A 20,243-nucleotide genomic window follows, 5' to 3' on the forward strand; every position below is an offset into this window, starting at 1 on the left:
GCATCTCAGTGTTGACAGCAGCGCAGATGCTCATGTTCACGAGCTGAGAGGTCCCAGAGACGAGGCATAATGTGGATTTTTAAAGTGAGTTGTGGAGGTATTTTCACACACACACATTAAAGTGCTCGGCTTTAGTATCTCTTAACTGTCAAAAAACAACTAGACTATGTTAACATGATGTGCTATGTTACTTTAACATCTGTGTTTTCTTTTATGAAATAAATTATCATGTTTATGCAAGTTTCAAGTTAAATAAAGGACAGTCTTAACAATGACTGGTTGCTATGGTTCCTACATCTGCGTCATGCTTTAAAATTGAAATTTTAAAAGTCTAAATATTTTTTTGGTTTCCAAGTTGTGTTACTGACGAAAATGTATAATGAATTGAGTGTTTGCTATTTTGACATGGCCAATAATACAGTACTAATTCATAACAATTTCATTAAGAGAGAGCACCAACATGAAATTGACTTGAACAGCAAGGTCATTAGAAAGTAGCATTTGGCACACCACTTCTCTCAGATGAATATATTAATTAACATACAGTATGACTTCCAATACCCAATGTCTCTGCCGGTAGCTTAGTTTGACCTTAAAGTGGATTTCCTGCTTTCATTAGAATAATTAATGCCAAAATCAAATGCAGAGTGCAACTTATTGTCAGCTGCCTAAAATGCACAGTTGATTATCTTTGGTGGACTTTTACTTTCTCTTTCTTCTTTAATGTCCCCCATTAACATATAAGGCTTAATAGGAAATTAGCACGGCTGCAAATTGCACTGCAGATTAATAGAAAAGACACAAAGCAGCACATTTACTGGGAGCACTGCCTCGAGATTAAAATGAACAGTGTGTCTCAAGATATCCAGTGTTATTAGGAACTGTTCAGTTTTTAAAGTACGTGAGAAGGTCACACACTGATTGCCCTGCATTCATCAATATTCATTTAAAGTACTGATGACATACTTCCTATAACATATTGAATCTATCTATTTTTCTATTGCCATTTTCTGGCAAAATGGTCAACTGCAAGAAATATTCCACTTATCTCAATAATTACCAGGATGCAAATCCTGTCTGAGCTTTTACGGCTCTCAGATCTCCACCCAGATGATGAACACTAAGTACTGTTTCCTGTTCGGATGTGAGCCAAAAATAGAGGATCTCACAAAAGACAGCACTGTAAAGAATATGATTAGTTGATTGCGGAAGGATGTACCCTGAAGGATCTGGATGAGAGCTGTCAACCAGAGGGCTGAGTGTGGCTTTTTTTTTTCTTTCAAAGCAGCAGGGGGGGGAAAAAAAACATCCAATCGCACCAAATAACTGTTAAGCTAATCTTCTTCTCTTCGTTGATACCCCTCCTCCTCCTCCGCTACAGTAACACCCACAAAATCTGGATCTACGACTTTCAGCAAGATGCAGAGAGGATGGAGGGGAGAACTGAAGACAGTAATGTATAGAAAGTCAAAAAGAGGAAGAATGGAAGTAAGGAGGAAGATCATTGCAGTTCTGAAACTTTAGAATAGTGCACATATACACACATGCTTGCACACATACACACTTACACACAGGGAGCTGATAAAAGGAAGCCTCTTCACTAGCTAGCCTGTGCAGCCTATAGGAATGACAACCAGGCACTGGTAGAGAAAAAGGTGAAGGGAAAAAGAGAAAAAGAGGCTCTGGATATTGGATCGGGGCAAAAGAGGACAACTCTGACAAGATGTGGAGAGGGTGCTGATATGTCAGCTTTTATTTCCCTTCTACTCCTGCAGCTCTCTCTGTCAGAACAGGACTCGTCTGCGAGGGGAAGGAAGGAGAGCAGCCCTACGAGGGGAGCATTAGCCCTATAGCGCTCACCAGAAGCCGCTGACACTCATCAGTCTGAGAGCCCTCCAGCTATGCCGTGGCATCATCTTAGCAATGACCTTGATTGATTGGTGCCACAGACCTCCCATCCTTTCCAAACGAGACCTAATGAGTTTTAATGGATGGCTTCTAATAGATACGTTCTAGATATGTTCTAATATTGCCATATTAAGCCAGCTTTTTCAATTCATCTATATGTTTAGTACATGTTCAATTTAGTCCTGACTTATATGTTATTCATAGTCTTTCTTTGCCTTAGACACTCCCTGCTGCTACAGTCCAGCAGGCTTTAAGCTACTGGAATGATGAGTAGAATAACCTGGTGAACAAAATCAATGAATGAGCAGAGAGATTCTTTCTTTTAGGAAAATAACAAGTATGGTGAGGAAACTTGAGTTCTGAAAGGCAGAAATTGGAGCGACTGCTATCATCCCTGTCACCTGGAGGTATTACTGTCATTTTGTGCAATGGGGCAGTGAAAACCTTCCTTGTTTCCAGTTTTAAATGTCACAGGTTTGGGTTTATTGTTGACAGCAATAAGTCCACATGCTACAAATGTGAAGTGTTGATTGGAAGGAGCTCTGTGTGAGCTTTACGTCGCCTTTGCAGTATTGACATTCAGTGACATTTGCATTCCAGAAGTTTCTTTTGTTTTCTCCTCACCGTACTCACAGAACAGTCTGTTCGTACAAGAAAAATAACAGTGTAGCAAAAACAACCTCCGGTTAGGTTTCCGCCATCTAGCAGACGTAGTAGTTACGACAGAAGTGACACAGGTCAGATGACGTCAATATAAGCTAACATGACAAGATGATATTTGCCTTGTTAGGAGGAGGCGGGTTGAATGGAGGGCCAGGTAGACAGTGGACCCTGATGTAGGAGACCACCGTTAACAACCTGCTTCCAGCCTCAAGTTTTTTTTTAACAGAAGTGTAAACCAGCGTTTCAAGCCATCATTTTACCCCAACTAATATCTTTCCCTAACCCCAAACAGGTGAGTTTTGTGCCTAAACTCAACCAGACATCAACGACAGCATTGTCTACATCTGCATTACTACGGCTGTTAGATGGTGTACACATAACTATAGGTCATTTTTGCCAGCCTGAATTGTAGACCTGTCAATCATTTATGAGCATATGTTGCACAGAGGTAGGTACACTCTATTTACACAGGTTATAAACTCTAATGTTACTGGATTTCTTGCTTTTTTTGGCTGTTTAATTTAAGTAATTAGCTGGAGTCATAGCTATGGCACAGTTTCCATGGCAAACGAATATCCACTATTTATGCAGAAGAAAATATTCTTTCAGGCCTTGTGTTATTCAGAAGAGCTGCCAAAGACAGTGCTCTACTAGAATGCATGATGAAAAGGTTATTTTTTTCATTTTTATCTGATTGACAGGTAGATAGAAAACAAGGACTTGCCCCTGTGACAGATTGGTTCTACTGTAAGATTCATCTCCTACCTTGTATTGATCACAGTGAAGATGTCCAGACATCCAAAGGTGTCCATCATATTATAGATTCTGGTCAGAGTTGGGAGGCTAGAACATTTTTTTTTCCACATTACTGTAGGTGACTACTACATCCTGCAAAATCCTGGATCCTTACAATATTTCTCGGTGTCAGGAAATGTTACACCATGGTTGAGTGAACAAAATGTCAGAGGGGCTTAGCTGTAAGCCATGAACGCAGCTCTTTATATGTGTATCTTTGTGGACCAAGTTATATCTTCACCAAAAGCATGTCAATAGATCATAGCTGTTGTCAGCTGCAGCTTTGATCTATTGACTGTTTTTGCTTCTGCCAAGGCTATTAACCATTCTGATACACCCATTGCTACTGTATAGAAACACTAAAAAGCCAAAAGATAATTCAGAACATATGGGGACAAAATATTTAGCAATCAAGCCCACATTCCAATCGAAGCACTCATCATCCAATTAGACAGAAAGCGGCAGATGGCCGTTTGGCAAGGACAGCTGGTTTTGAGGTTTTCACAGTTTGCCTGTCCATCAGTGTGTCAATCACTTGCTGCTCTTCCTGCAGCTCTCACAAGTTTGAGACTAGGATTGTCAGAATTGTCAGGGATGTGTCATGAGCACCCTGTATCACAGAGATGAGTGGGGTGATGTTACAGGTGTGGGATGAAGCAAGAGCTCCATCTAGTGTTGTGGAGTTATTTATAGTTCTCTTTCTTTTTTTAGAGACTTCATTAAAAACTTCAGATGGATGATTACGGCGTCATATTTTAAGGTTCTGTTCCCAGTCTCACCACCACACCACACCGCACTACAAAATTTCTGTTGATGCAGTAAAGATTTGGATGTTTACCAATTCAATTGGGTAAATTGAAATGAAATGCACCCTTAGATTATGACTTATTTTATTAAGATGGTTCAGAGCTCTATATTATGGCTATAATAGAGTTTTATTCGGTAGAAAACAGTAAAATAAAGTCTGTGGTGTGTACATTTAATAAAGATTTTAGGCTTAGGTTGGAAGAACAGTGAAATTAATTAGTTTTGGAGTCATGTTAAGGTCAGATTTGTGTACAGCTTTACTTAATATTTGGTATTTTTTGGCAGCTGAGAATCAAAATTAAATTGTGCAAATTAAGTTATATGCAAATCATAAATATTAAACAGAAAAAAAGCTAACAGATTGTGTATGTGTTCATTGTCCTGCAAGCCTCGGTATTATATGTGCAACTCAGCCATAATAGAGGAGGAAAAACACCACACATAGAACTTCCACGTCTTATCAACAAGACGCAGTAGGAGTTCTGTTTTGCAGCCGAATCACTGTACACATATGCTTATCTGAGTCTCGCAAACACCTACTGCCTACCCCCTAACATGCACGCTCACTGTTTGTTTCAAAGTCAGGCTCCTGACTACAGCAGCCTCACATGATGTGCCAACAAGGAAGAAAAAAAAAGGAGATTGTGGGAAGCGGGGTTTGGTCTGTGAAGCATTAGGAATCAATACATCTGGGTTGCCTTTGAACACTCACTGTGTCAGATGCTGCAGTTCAGAAGCGATGAGGGAGAAAGGATAAATAGGTTAATTGAAATGTTAAGCAAGGGCATATAAAGGAAATTGAATAACCCAAGTGCAATGCTGTTGATAACAAAATATGTTTAAGTATTTAAGATTTTCCTTTGTCAAAGGTGAGGTTTTAGTATTTCTTGTATAACAGGCTCTCATGTTCTTTCGGCTTTGCTGTGCTGTTACAGTTTTTGGAAAGAGTTCGTTGTGGAGCTGAACCTTGAACAGCAGGGGCACCCAGGACATTTCAGAGCTTACTCAACAAAGTGTCAATCTCACTCCATGTACAGCAAAATATCAAATTCCACACGGTTTCTTTTGAGCTGGTGCAGGCGACACACAGGAGTGTGGTGGCATGAGACTTTAGATGTCCTTCACCATGCTGAGCTCCATTCGGTCCCACTGTGCTCAGCATGCACTTTCAGACATTTACTTGCCATTGCCTCCCACAGTCCACACTGATCGAGATATATACCTAAGCTATCATAAGACTGTCTAACACTATCTTTACCTGCAAATGTACAGATAGAACATAAAGGAAAAGGTAAGATACCTTTTGATCATCACTTCAGTCTGCAGACAGGATCTTATTAAACAGAAAAAAGGAGAGCAGGTAGAAAAGAGGTAGTCTGAGAGTGAGGTCCATCTCTGTCGCTGTAAATTAATAGAAATAAGACCGGAGGTCAGAGATGATTAAGAGCGTAATGAGTCCAGAGTGGAAGATGAGGATGGGATGTCATGATCTTGGCAGAGCATCGTGCAGTGGTGTTAATGTTATTTTTCATGTCTGTACATTTTTGTTATAACATATGCAGTCACACTGTGTTTCAACACCAGGGAAATACACATTCAAGGGCTTCAAAAAGGGAACTGATAAGCATCCAAACCACATATTGCAGGTATACCTTTACTTTTTGGAATCTGTCTACTGAAAATGAACAAAAAAATTAAAGAAAAACTAAAGCATTGCTGACTTATGAGTTATGTTTTAAAGAAAAACAAAGCTGATGGCTAAACAAGAAGAAATTGTACATGTTTTTCACATACAGACATATTTCTCCTCATGCAGTTAAAATACACATTGCATCTGTGCAAATGCTGCAGATGAGGATTTTAAACAGAGATTGGAAATAGGAAAGAAAATCTCAAATAGAATTATGTTATCATTTTAATGAGTTTATATGGAATGATGGAAAATACAGCAGATGCAACAAAGGTTGGTAGTGCTAGTACTGATGCTTTACTTCTTATTACTAATAATAAAACTCCTACTGCTATTATTATACAAACCCAAAAAACTATGGAGGAAAGAGAAAAGATAGCAGAGTGGTAGACAGTGGATGGTGATGGATGTGAGACCATGGAGGATAAAACATTTCTTGAAGGCTTTGAATGTATGTGTCCCTTAGAAGATAATCAAGAGCCTCCACATGTTGTTACTCCAAAGGTACTGGCTGAAAATCAAAAGTGGGAACATAGCTATACAAAAAATAAAAAAAGTGCATGAAAGATTCAAGAGGTACTGCTGAGAAAATCTCTTATACACAGAGATTTAAAAAAGCATAAAAATGATAGACTATGCTACAGCCACTAGTAGTTAGTAAAGCTACAGAAAACCTCATCGAGAACAACATAGTTTCTATAAGAGACTAAAGAACAAATTATGATAACAATAAGACAATAATAAAAATAATGGATAGTAATATGAAAATATCTGCATGTTATATACTACTGTACAAATTTGCCACAGCACATACATTTTGAGAGAAACCTATTTCTCCCCCAGATAACATTTCTTAAAATAACGAGGAAACATTTTTAATTAACTACTTAATTAAATTTAATTAATTATCTGACAAATTAATCTTGCATGTGTAATACCTACAATATCCACTCTTCTAATACTGTATATCATCTGCATGATAGATAGATAGATAGATAGATAGATAGATAGATAGATAGATAGATCCAGAGGTAGCACTTCCTTCACTGGAAAAAATATTGCCAGTGAACATAATTGAAGCTTCAAATGAGTTTTCTGTCAAACCATAATTAAGAACGTAAATTATGAGGATGTTAAATGTCTCTGCAACACTGATACAGTAGCATACTGTAAATGAAACATCAGGTGGTGACTGTTAGATGTCAGTGATGACAGTCTGACCTTTTATACTACTGGCTCTACAATATGTACCGATAATAACGCACCTGAAAGGAACATTACTTGATACAATAGAACAGAATATTGATAAAAACTTCATTATAATTGTACTCTGACAGAATAAAAAGGTCAAACTGAGTGGTTCTATATCTGTTCCCCTCCAGCCACAGCCACTGAACATCATGTCCTTTAAATCTGGCAACATTAAACGACAAATGCTAAATATACTAATATGAATAACATTTTCTTTGCTGGTGACCTTGGCGTTGAAAATTAAGTCATGGAGACGCTCTGACAGTTTGAGCTGAGGCAGAGCTTTCTGTTGACACCCCACTGGTGAGTCATAATTCGCTGTTGGATATTTTAAATTACAGACTACAGTAATTCTCATCTCCGGAATGATTGCTTTGCTTATTTCTTTCCCGGAGTATTAAAAATTCACTGCCAAGCCACCCAGAGAACTCAAGGACTGACTTTAAAGTTATGAACTTGTTATTTATGACAGTCACGAAGACAAAACGCTGACTGTTAAAGATTATCTGATCAGATGAGCTACTGTGGATAATTGGAAAACTGGGTACATTTAATTTAGAGCTGTGATATTAGTGGATGTGTCCAAGTGTCTAAACTTTTGGTTATCTGCCTAAAGAAGCATTAAACATTTTGTAAAATCATAGTTTTTTGTTATTTATTCTGTCCTTGATTAATTATTACTGATGTACAGTGCAGGTGTGAACTCCACAGTGCTGCCCCACACACACAGGAACCCGACTCATACATATTCCCTTGCTTGACTTCCTCCCCTTCTTCCTCAATATCTGCAGGAACGAGGGTGTTTTCGTATAAAGACAGAGGAGGAGACAGTATTTATTATAACCTGCTGGAGCCCCAGGGGCTCCCCACCTCATATTTCATCTTAATGTATCTTCACTCACGGCCTCACATTCTCTCCCCGTCTCGCCGTAGCCAGGAAAACTTCAGAGGTGAGAAACAACAATGGCAAAGCAGGTGACTTGGTGTTCACAGTCAGTCTCACCTTGGCCTTATCTGGGGCTTCCATATCTCAACAGATTAAACTGCCTAAATTAGACTGTGCTCTCGACGGACGCAGCGAGACGTCCCTGGAGAGCCGAAGAGGAACGATGGGTTTTTGCTGGAGCGGAGAGTGTGCCATCAGGCCTTGCTGGGCAGGCCATTATATGCCCTGTCGTGCTGGTTGGGTGGGCCCCACTGTGCTGCTCTGCATCTATGGTTTCTGCTCCATGATGAGGCCCATAGAGCCCTTCATGACAGAGTTTCTCACGGGAACTTACAAGAATCTCACCACCGAGCAGGTAAGGGTACTGAGCTATGAAATGGGATATGTGACTGTCCTACAGTGATGGAAGCCTTAGGTTATTAGATTTGCTCAGTGGTTTTGTTTTAATATACATAAAAAGAATCTAAGTAAGAATAAGAAACTGAATCTGGCATGTTTGGTTTATAAGATATATTTGAAATGTACACATGAATATTATGTGCCAACCCCTACTTACAAGAGGACCTGTAATGTAATATAATTCAAATTTCAAATGACTGATTAGAAATGTAATATACCGGTGAATATAAATTGTATATCAATGTCAGTGTGATTATATAGCCTAATATCATCCATGTAAGGCTATAAGCCAGATGCCAGTATAAATACGCTTTACTAAACTGCCGGTTTAAATTAGAGATTATATTTTTAATATCACTGCTAAATAATTGGATATGGGTTTTTTAACATGTTGCCTTCTATTTCATGGACAAGTTTATGGAAACCATGAATATCCAAGTAATATGCAATGGTAATTTGGCCAGTGGTAGCGCAAATAAAATACTGTATGTTAGGCTTGACTCACAAACAAACATCACAACATCTTTTTGCCCCAAAGGGGTTTTTAGATTACCTGTTTGAAGTAAAGCACATGTTGTATTACCCATTTAAAAGGAGGAGGAGGAGTAAAGAGCACTGGATGATTTTGTAGAGTAGTCTGGGGAAAAAATCATATGCTTCTGAACATGGCCAAAACCAGAGAGATGCTGATTGACTTCAGAAGGAAGAAGATGGCTTCACAACCCCTGTAGGTCTATTTCCTGAGGAAGCTGACATCCTTTAACATGTTTACTTTCTTATGTTATATTTATTTTCCTAATCTATTTATGTATATTTATCTATCTACAGCATTTCATCTTTAAAAAAAAATCATATTATAATAATCATTGCTTCTTGTTATCATTCAATCATGCATTTTTATTTTCTCTCTCAATACATTAAAGAGTTATATAGACTAGATTGACATAAACTGACCTAGCATATCACTGAGTGAATAAATTGTGGCAGTAAAGTTTGGCACAGACTGAGAAGAAAAAGGGAGCCTTTAAAGTATCGTGCTGCACCGGTGGTAGAAGTCCTTCACGCCTCTGCAATAACAATCACTTAGTGGAGCACAAGGCATGCTGAGAGCTTCTTGTCCACGTAAATTACAGCAGGTACACTCAAGGTATACTCAAATTGATGTTCAACCATGTATGTAGCAAATTGCGTTTTTCAATGTGTGTTCCTGAGTGGCTTGTGAGATTTTATATAACATTATAAACATAAGTGTGTCGACCACAAGCACACCTCACAAATTCAATTTCCTCTCCCGGCCATACATACATGGTACTCTCGATACTTAAATTACCATAAAATACCAAGTTATGATGCGTGTATTGCAGCCATGCAGGGGCCAATGCTGAAATGGTTTAATCTTGTTTTGATTTGAGGAGCCTGAGGTCCATTCATATTGAACATGGGGCTATTTCTTGCTCCGTGATAACTTATTTTCCTCCAGTTTTCTCTTATTTACTCTCTTATTTTCTCTTATTCATGAAGTGGAAATGTACAACCCATAATTGTTCACCCAAACTGATGTAATTTTAGCTCATGCAGACCTCCACCTCATTGTACCACATCTGTTCATGTGCCTCCCATCTTTGTAGGGATAACAACTCTTAATTGTTTTATCTTTGGGAAAACTGTTGGTAGCAGCTTCTGTGCCCTCTGAACATGATGCTGTTACTAACTAGTTACCACAGAATAGAACAAAGTAACCCCTCAAATCCCTTTTTAAGTAAGTGCCGGTCAAGAGGAAGGTTTGACCTCACTGAGGCACTAAGAAAGTTCATGGGGCGTAATTAGGATTCATCCCCTGAGGGTTAGACGGATATCAAAATGAAACACCTTCTTAAGCTTATGACAGCAGCTAAAATAGAATAGACAAAGTATTTATGTAATGTGACCCTTTTGGAAAACCAACAAGCAGCTGCTGTCATTCATATACATTACTCTGTTAGTCTGCAGCTGACAGAGATGTAGGATGCAGATGTGGAATGGTGGCACCGCCATAAAAACCCATTTCTGGACATTATTCGAGTCAAGGCCAAACTGAAACAAAAAAAACATTCGAGAACCACATTATGCTTCAAAGGAGCTGCTTTCAGGCTGCTGCCATTGTATTTATTAGCATAATGTTAGAATTTATCAACATGTCACATGAGCCTCGTTCTTGCTGTTTCCTGTTCCATTATGCACATGCAGAAGTCATTTTTCATTGACAATGAGTAGTCGTGGCATTGCATCTGCTGCATCTGTCATCGTGTCCCACACACTCGCCTACAATCAGCAGTTAGAGATCATTTTCTAAAAATAATCTCTTTTCTTTCTTCCATATCCAGGTGACTAGACAGGTGTATCCTGTGTGGACTTATTCCACCCTGGTTCTCCTCATCCCTGTCCTCCTGGTGACAGACTACCTCAGGTACAAGCCTGTAATCATCCTCCAGGGGCTCACCTATGTCACATCATTTCTGTTGGTACTAGTTGGCTCGGGGGTCCACTCAGCTCAGTTGGCTTTCTTCATCTACAGCATTGCCATGGCAGCAGATGTGGCTTATTTCTCCTACATTTACAGTGTGATCCAGCCCAGCTACTATCAGAGGGCGACCAGCTATGTCAGAGGTGCCATACTTGTGGGCTACGCTGTGGGTGCCCTGCTAGGTCAGCTGTTAGTGTCTTTAGGTGGGGTGTCCTTATATTGCTTAGGTGTTGTGACTCTCATCTCAGTCTCTGTTGCACTGATCACCTCCCTTTTCCTGCCAATGCCTGAGACTAGTTTATTTTATAAGGAAACATATTCTGAACAAAAGAAAAACTCAAATGAGGACACTAAGGACTCTGAAAGCCAGGACTCTTTCATCTGGGTGAGGACCATAAAGACTACCAAGTATGTTTGGAGGATGCTAAAAAGGCTCTTGTTGGACTGTAAGAAATGTTATTCCTCCACAGCTTTGCTCTTCCTTTGCATATGGGCAGCCACAGGGAGGTGTGGCTTCTACCAGGTGACGGGCTACATCCAGATCCTCTGGGTCTACGTGCAGCCACATAACTCCACAGCCTACAATGGAGGGGTAGATGCCGTCAGCACATTGTCAGGTACACTAAAGGCAGCCACTGATTTGTTCTGACATCTCAATTTAATTTTTAATTTGCTGTTGCATCTTGTAGAGGAAAGTCATGACATAATATGTCAACATTTCAGTTAATTCTAGATCAAAAGCTTTGCTACCTAAAGAACAAGCAGCACGGTGCAATGAAATAGTACAGAAGGTTGAAAGTTTTGACACTGCTATGTAGTACTGCGTAGGTAGTGTACAATGGGTTTTTATAGTTTTTCACTGAGAACAGACAGCAATGAGACTGAATCAGAACAGTTGTGGGGCATAAAACCAAAATGAGTTAAAAGACGCTTAAAACTGTAGAGCTGAGGGGAGCTGCAGCCTGTGATAATATTTTCGGTTTGTCACTACGAACAACTCCTTTGACATTACATGTAGTCATTTGATCCATTGTTAATATAAAATATTCATTGGATATTGCAGCTTTAAGGTAAAGGATTTGAATACTTCTTCTACCACCGGTTGCTCTTTGGAATTGGTTGTCTATGGAAAGAAAAAAATCACTATCAGAGAAATACCTTGCTACCCCCCACCATTTCACATACTTGAAAGTTTGATGCTGCATTGTCACTCCAAACCCAAGAGGAATTGTTGTGCAAATCCTGAAAACTCTGATTAATTCTGAATGGCATCCACTGCATATCCAGCTTAACAGAATTGGTTCAGGTTCTTGTAAAAACAAGTCCAAACATTTTCATTAAAGCTTATGGGATTTATACCCATTCCGTTACAAAAAATAAATAAATAAATAAATGAATAAATAGACAATCCCTTTCTACTATCAGTTTTTCACAACCCCCAAAGCATGGCAGACAATAGGAGCAGCATTAATTAGACTATTTAATTGCCTGCTCTCATCCCCAGATGGGTATAGCAGCTGCTGCCATCCAGTCAGTGTACTTTTATTGATTATAGTACTGATACATTCCTGTATTCCCCAGAAACCAAAGGCAATTACTCTGTGTAAACCACATCCAGCTGTATGCCTTTCACTTGTAAATGGTTCCGCCCAACATGCAGTCAAGCTGTAGGGCCCATGTCTGATATTTCCCCAAAGATTCCTGTTGTATTTTTCTCTATTCCACACTTAGAAAACATCCCTGAGGAAAAAACCTGGTAGAAACCGATAGGGGAAAATATGAATATGGATTACCAACGTGATAAAATATGGGGGGAAAGCACAACATAATTTACTATTTTCATATTCAGCATATTAATAACTGTATGTCCTGGAGCCTCAAAACAACACTTTTTAGTAGCTCATTAGTATTAAGATAAAAACCAAATGTGTGCAGAACAAACTGAGTTATGTTCGTTACTTTTTTTTGTACAGTATGCTTTTCATTGAGTTACAGGGCACCTTGACCCATCTGCCGTATGTATCTGTGGTTTAAAAGAAGTGATTACAACTCATTTGCACATTAAACATCTACTGTACTTAAATCAATAGAGAGTTTTCACATCAACCCATCCCCAGGTCACGTTTGTCCAAGGTTTTCTATTCAATTTAGTGTGAAACAGTACGCTGAATATATTTCCATTTAGATGTAAACCACAAACTGCAGCTAAAAGTGTCAGAATCCAACATTCTCACCATTATTATCTGATCAGTAGTACATGAAAACATCTTCTACCATCTGTGCCACACAGATGTACTATGATGGATCCTGAAGCATGTGACCTCAATGCAACTTGTAAGAATTCAAAGTTCAAGTACATTATTCCTCTGAATGTAGCTACAACCTGCTAATGGTTAAACTGAATTATTTATTATGTATATATATTTACGGTTTGAAGCACAAGACACAAGTTTGCATTTTTAACATTTTGCCAACCTGTTATGTTTCACAAACCTTAACCAAAGTGTTTTTGTTGCCCAAATCGAACCACACACACTTCTCAAGGTGTGAAATCTTACTCACCAGTGTTAATTGTACACCCACCATCCATATTGAACCATCTATTGAGAGTAGTGTGCAGTGAATAAAGTAATACTGTATGGATAGTAGGCATGGGCCAGTATTCTGGCGGTATGATAACCATAAGCAATTTCTGACCAGCACTTCCTGTCTTTAACCAGACAAAAAACAGCTCATACCTTAGGAACGGTATGACAGAAAATTTGGCAGTTTCGGTTATCGTGGCTTTTTCAAAACGCGGTATACTTTGAACACAGTTATCATCCCATACCTAATGGATAGTAAGTACTACTGAAATAAACAGTCAACAAAGATTCCTCACCATAATGAGTAAAGACTAAACTAATTGTTCCATACCGTATCTGAACGCTGGTAGAGGTTTTCTGTTTTTCCTGACAGCATCCACTTGTGCCAACAAAAGCATGATTAAAGGACAGCTTCACAAAGTTTTAATTTGACATTGACACATGTTTTTCTTGCTGAAATAATTCCTCCTGTTCATACTGACCATTAAAAGATCCCCTCCTGATGCACTTTCAATGTAAGTGATAGTGAACTTCATCAACAGCCAACCCCTTCTGTGCAGAAATGTCTTTAAAAGTTGATTCAAAGCTTATGTGAGCCTTCAGCTGTCCAGCTTAATCAACTCAAGTTACTGCCTTTTTAGTGCCAAATTGTCTCCCTCTGTTAAGATCCTTCCACTGCTGCTGAACAGGAAACAGCTGTCCTTCAAGACTCAAAGAGGGAATCTTTCACTAAAAAGCCTGTAAATGTGAAAAATGGACCAAATCAGATGGCTGAAGCCTTTTGAATACATTTTACTCAAAACAAGGATGGTGGATTCTGTTCCTCATCACATATGTTGGAAGCACTTTTGAAAAGGATCTTCTAATGGTCGGTCGCTGTGGACAGGAGGAATGATCATAGCAAGCAAAACCTGGTTCACTGCTCATTTGGGCACCTGACTGTTGTTTCAAGACCCACTCAGACTTTAACTTGATAAGGTTATGTTTAGGTCACTCAAAGCACTTGGTCAGGAAAATAAATGGTCTTAGGCTAAAATGTGAACAGTGGTGAAGCACAAGAGATGATGTAATTTGTTTGTCAGTATATCACCAAACCACAATTAAAGTGTTTTTTGTACTCACACCATCCACCTCAGTCACCTCCCTGTGAGAATAACGTAACACTCTTCAGGCTAGTTAGCATAATCCAACAATTACAAAAAAAAAACAATTTAATAGTATATGAACCTACATAGATAAAGTTCCTTATTATGGTTATTGTTACAATGCCTTCCTTCAAGTGAGTTATTATTTTTGTCCTATATAACGTGGGTTTAATTATAGTGTAGATATAGACAGTTATCCAATTAAACTGAGTTATGAACACCAATTTCTACCATACTGTAGAACCCAGCTGCATTATCGATCCGTCTCCATGAAGTTGTACAGCTGGCTCCTGCTGACCTCACTAAGCCTCCAATTGACACTGCTGTGGAAACTGACCTAATTATTCAGTCTCCGTTTGACCCCCCTCTGCTAATCAGAGCCGGTGGGATTGATTAAGTACAACTTAAATACGCAGAGTGGCCCGGGTGGTGTTTACGTTAGACTATAATCACTGATTGACCAGGACTGGATGAGAAAGTAAATGTACACATATAAAAGAGTGAAGCAATTACACTCAGACACTCTTCATATCCCAGTGGATAAAGAGATAAAGATCACTGATAGATCCAAGAGTCTGGGGATTTAAGGGTTTTCCTATTTAAACCAGCCTCACTGAACATGTCTCCAATTATGTTTTTTATTCAACCTCCGCCATTACCGTATGATTTAACAAGCAAGCAGCAGTTACAGGAAAAGTCTGAAAATGATGAATACTGTGTGAGGCAAGTGAAATTACAGTGAGAAAAAGAGACAGAAAGTGAGAGGACAAATAAAATCAGACAGAAGGAAGCAGCAGTCAGACGATAAAGAGATGAGCAAAGAAGAGAGACAAATGTCCTGAAATCATCAACGACCCATCTGGAGTCCCCAATTTCATATACAGGGATAAAAGTATCTTAACGCCATCACATGTGCTGACAGGAGCCATGTGGTGTATCATTGTGCCACCCTGTGGCTGAAATGAGCAGAATCATCTATCAGGCATCACTGTTACCTGCTTAGAGTTTAAAGTATTATTTCATCTCTTAATGATTAAAACAAAATAAAAAGTGACTGTTGAAGTGATACATGATACAGTATGTACTGCAAGACCATGAACTGTGACATAAACTTCCAAAAAAACAATGATAAAGAAGTGTGATATACTGTATGTATCCAATTGCTATTACATATATTTATATATCACTTGAGCTTCAATCGCCTTTCGAGAAGAGAATATGGGAAGAAACTAAATAATGTATGATATTATAACTGAGAAAACTATCTCACCACAAAGTCCACTTAGTAGCTGTTGGCTTTTGTCATTTTGCATGATCTTCATCAGCAGCTGCAGCTTGCCCAGTTGTCATTGAATTGTAAGTGTTCAAATGTTCAGAGCACTTTAAAGACTGTTTGTCCATGTTGGATTGAAACCATAGACTCAACATTTGTTCTTGGCCTTGGAAACAGAAGTTAGCAACAAGTCTCACCTCAGAGTCCATTTAGTAGCTGTTCTGGAGCTTTCACTCATATATCATATCACCTTCATCTCTATTTGGAATTACATGTACATCTAAAATTCAAATAGACATCATGTGACATTATTGAAAGCTCCAAAACAACGACTTTATGGACTTTCAGGTGTAACTATGAAAAACCACTGCCAAAATTATAACATTATTTTATTCATTTATTTATTTTCTGATGATAATTAAATGTCCCACCTATCACATACCGACCTCTGAGTGGAAAAGGCATTGTTTTACAGTTTCCTTTCTATACCTAAATTTGACAGTATAGCTATGAATTATTAAAACAACTTGAATGATTTGTGAAAGATTATAATGTCTGCTATGTGCCCAATTCAAAAATCTGACCAATACTGTGAGATATGCACTTTCAGTATTATGTCTCTGAGGCCTCTCTTTGTCATTACCTCTTAGTTTCGCTACAGTTACAGTGTGAGTCACACAGTGATATTTCGTTCTCCTTCAGGAGCTGCTGCCTCGGTTGCTGTGGGCCACATGACGCTGGAGTGGTCTGTGTGGGGGGAGTTGGTCCTGGGGGGTTTCACGTTCCTGATCACTGGCGCTCTATTCCTGATGGATTTCACTCATAACATCTGGATCAGCTACACTTGTTATTTCCTCTTCCAAACTGTTTACATGCAGCTCATCACCATCTGCACGTAAGGATGCATTATGGACATGTCAGCTGGCAAATGTCCGATCCTCAATCCATAAATGCAGCAGTGTCAGCACATGCAAGACAAGGCTGTGTGCAAAAAATAAATATTCATAAAGGTATCATCGCCACATGATGTTTCAAACACGTGTAGAAGTGTCTTATGAGGCATCGGCAGAAAATGGATGGATGGACAAACAAATCTAGACCATATTTTAAGTTGCCATAGTTGTGTTACTGACACTTTACTGACACTTTGGTCTAGTTTTACACATTCTTGGGTGATTTTTGACTTAAGCTGTGCTGTCACTCACATTATAGTATTTCCACCTTGAGAATAACATAATGTGGTCAGCACATAACCACAAATACCAAACGTTAAAGGAATCATTCTTGTTTTCAACCTTTATTTTCTTTCATTTTTATCACTGTGATACTGACATCAATATTTTTCATGTAGTCTACAAACTGAGTTTTTACAGTGAGTTTAATTTTAAGTGAGTTTAAGTTTTTAGCTAAGGGTGGAGGGATGTCAGTGTGTATATCTCAAACTACTCACTCATCCAGTCAAATATCTCAACACTGGCCCCTAATTTGTTCCATTCGTCTGTGAACAAATATCTGTAAAACCAATGACATTCCCATCAGCCTCAGTCAGCTGTAGCCTGCTTTGTGTTTAGTGCTAATTAGCAAGTGTTAGCATGCTAACAGTCTAAACTAAGATCAACACAGCAAACACTACATGACAACATGTTAACATTGTAATCCTGTTGGTATGCATATGTTAGCACTGAACTCAAAGTGACAACTATCTTTTTTAAATTCAATTTCATTTATATGTTTTAGCAGGAAACCCAGCAGTGCTATGAAGAATATTATCAATTTAGAAACAGTTTTCCAGCTGATCCTTATTTTCAAATTTATCTTTTTCCAATTTTAATCTCCTTTTTCCATCAGATTGTCATTAATATCAGTATAACTAATAATTTAATAAACCTGTATTCTGAAGATTTTTAGCTGTTTCATTTTTTATATGACTACATCTGCATCTCAGTTTTCAGATAGCCAAGGCACTGACCAGAGAGCGCTATGCATTGGTATTCGGCATTAACAGTTTTGTTGGCACAGTGCTGCAGAGTCTCCTCACCGCCATCGTCATCAACACCAAGTCTCTACAGCTCACCATCACTTCCCAGGTACCGCATTACTGCATGTTTTAGATAAAAGGAAACAGACAATAAGAGACAAAATATTATTATGATAAATCAAATCAATCTTTTATAAGTCATCATCCACAGTTCAAGTACTCCTCACTTCTCTTTTCAGTTCTTTATCTACGCTTCGTTCTTTGCTGCCATTTCCCTGCTTTTCACACTGAGAGGTGTGTATACTGTAATCCACGCGGGCCGGCCTGCTAGCGAGCATCAGCCAGAGAAGACAACCCGCCTGCCAGAGGACTTACATCAGTGAGAAACAGAGAATTGATTTATATCAAAACTCTGCCATCAATTACAACAGAAATCAGCAGGAAATGAAAAAAATGGTTGTAGACACTCTGCTTGGATATACATCAAGATATTCAGACGGTCAATCCATCATCAGCAAGGTTTAACCAATGCTGTGACTAAAATACCTGTTAAAATAAACCTGTTTAAATAAAGGGTTGAATTAAAAAAAATACTGGAAGTGTAATATTTACACGTGGCCACTAGAGGACAGTATCTTCACAGTGTAGGAAAAAAAGACTACACTGCATGTTTGCTGTGTGCTAGTAAATATACATTTATTGCCACAATATCCCAAGCATGTGTGTGTGTACCTAAGAAGTCATCACAAAAGATGATGGACTGAGTTCAGAGGAATTGTGTGCATGATTAATTGTGCAGTTGTTATTTTTTTCCTCAAAATTCTTGTGTGCACATTTAGCAATTTAACAGCATTTTTATGAAGACACATGTCCACAACGGTTACATGGACAGACTAACAAACTGTGTTTTTGGTTTTGTCATGCAATTGCCATTTGGTGTGATGGTTAAGACACCTGCAGCAACTTACGAGCAATATTTTGTATTACTTGTATTACAGTGTATGTATTACAAATGAAAATCAGCTCTGTAAAAATGTTGAGGCTGCAGTAAGTTTTTAAAGTAGTATCTCTGAGGTTATAATTTACTAATATAAGAGGGGAAATGAATAAATGAAAACCAGATGCAATATTTAAAATGTTTATATTACTTATTGTATCACAAACAAAACAAATACTGAAGGCACAACACCTCTGCTAAATATGCTTTAAAACCTCCCAAGCACTTACAGCCTGCTTACATGTTCAGATTCATTCTTGGTATATGTTGAAAATATTTTTCTTTATTTTCTTCTTAAAATTACAGAGCCTAAAACCTCAATGAACAATGAGCTTTGTGTAGTCATGAGCACTATTACTGTAGATGCAAGTGAGAGAGCAACATGTTGTTGCCAGGTAACCAGCGCCTTGTTAAAAAAAAGGTCTGATTTTGGCTCTGCATAGCTACTGATCTTTGGCGTATATGCATTTCAGTGAGTATGTATATAGGCATGCTTACACAAAAGCACATTTCCACAAAAACAAACAAATATGACTATACATAGAATCATCATCCTCCTTGAAAAGGTGACCTTGTTAAAATCATTTTGGTGCTGTGAAGCAGGTGGTTTGTAAACCTGATGCTCTAATTTCTGCCCTCATTCATATGCACCATACAGCAGTCAGTTAGAAAAAAAATGGAAATTGCGTCCCATAAGTGGTCAGATGATGAATGTCTAGTCACGTCTGACCTATAATTTATAATTTTAACAGTAAGCTAATTAAGGTTCCAGGATGGATAACAGGGGGAGCTATTAGCTGAAATGAGCTGGCATATTGTATGTGTGTTGCATGCTAATTGATGATATCTTGATAATGACATGTGCCTTGCTTGTCTCTGGTGTTGTCATTGAGACTCTCATTAAAAGTATATTTGAAAAAGGCTGAACAATTAAAAATATCTAATTGCAATTTTCCCGATCATTATCAAGTTTACATAAGCTGTAAATGAAGTCATGTCAGCTCAGTGTTTATCGGTCAAACCTTAACAAACACAGTTGTATTTTTTTTTCTCTGCTTGTAGTGTTGTTGCATTTCATCTGCTCATTAAATCAAAGTGAAAACAGGTGTGAATCATTGTTTCCTCCCCAACTGGTCACTGACACGTAGTGCCTGAAAGGGTGAAACTGTTAAGGCCCATTTATGCTCAACGTTAAATACGGATATACAGATATGGACGGAGCCTTCTGTCCGTGCTCTTACCCAGTAGATGAAATTGTATTAAAGTTTTTGCATTTGTTTCTTTGTGTCATTGAGTATTTTTG

At 38.4% G+C, this 20,243-nt stretch overlaps 1 protein-coding gene across 1 annotated transcript; it reads left to right on the forward strand.

The window, feature by feature from the left end:
* The first annotated feature begins 6,280 nt into the window (after positions 1–6,280).
* On the forward strand, positions 6,281–18,326 carry LOC128362297 (thiamine transporter 2-like). The gene is made up of 6 exons (XM_053323038.1): positions 6,281–6,367; positions 8,152–8,415; positions 10,823–11,579; positions 16,668–16,860; positions 17,911–18,052; positions 18,183–18,326. Exons 1-6 carry the CDS (start codon positions 6,281–6,283, stop codon positions 18,324–18,326), a joined length of 1,587 nt encoding a protein of 528 aa, XP_053179013.1.
* Positions 18,327–20,243: the final 1,917 nt, after the last annotated feature.

The sequence above is a fragment of the Scomber japonicus genome, chromosome 7, assembly GCF_027409825.1.
Source record: "Scomber japonicus isolate fScoJap1 chromosome 7, fScoJap1.pri, whole genome shotgun sequence".
Classification (NCBI taxonomy): Eukaryota; Metazoa; Chordata; class Actinopteri; order Scombriformes; family Scombridae; genus Scomber; species Scomber japonicus.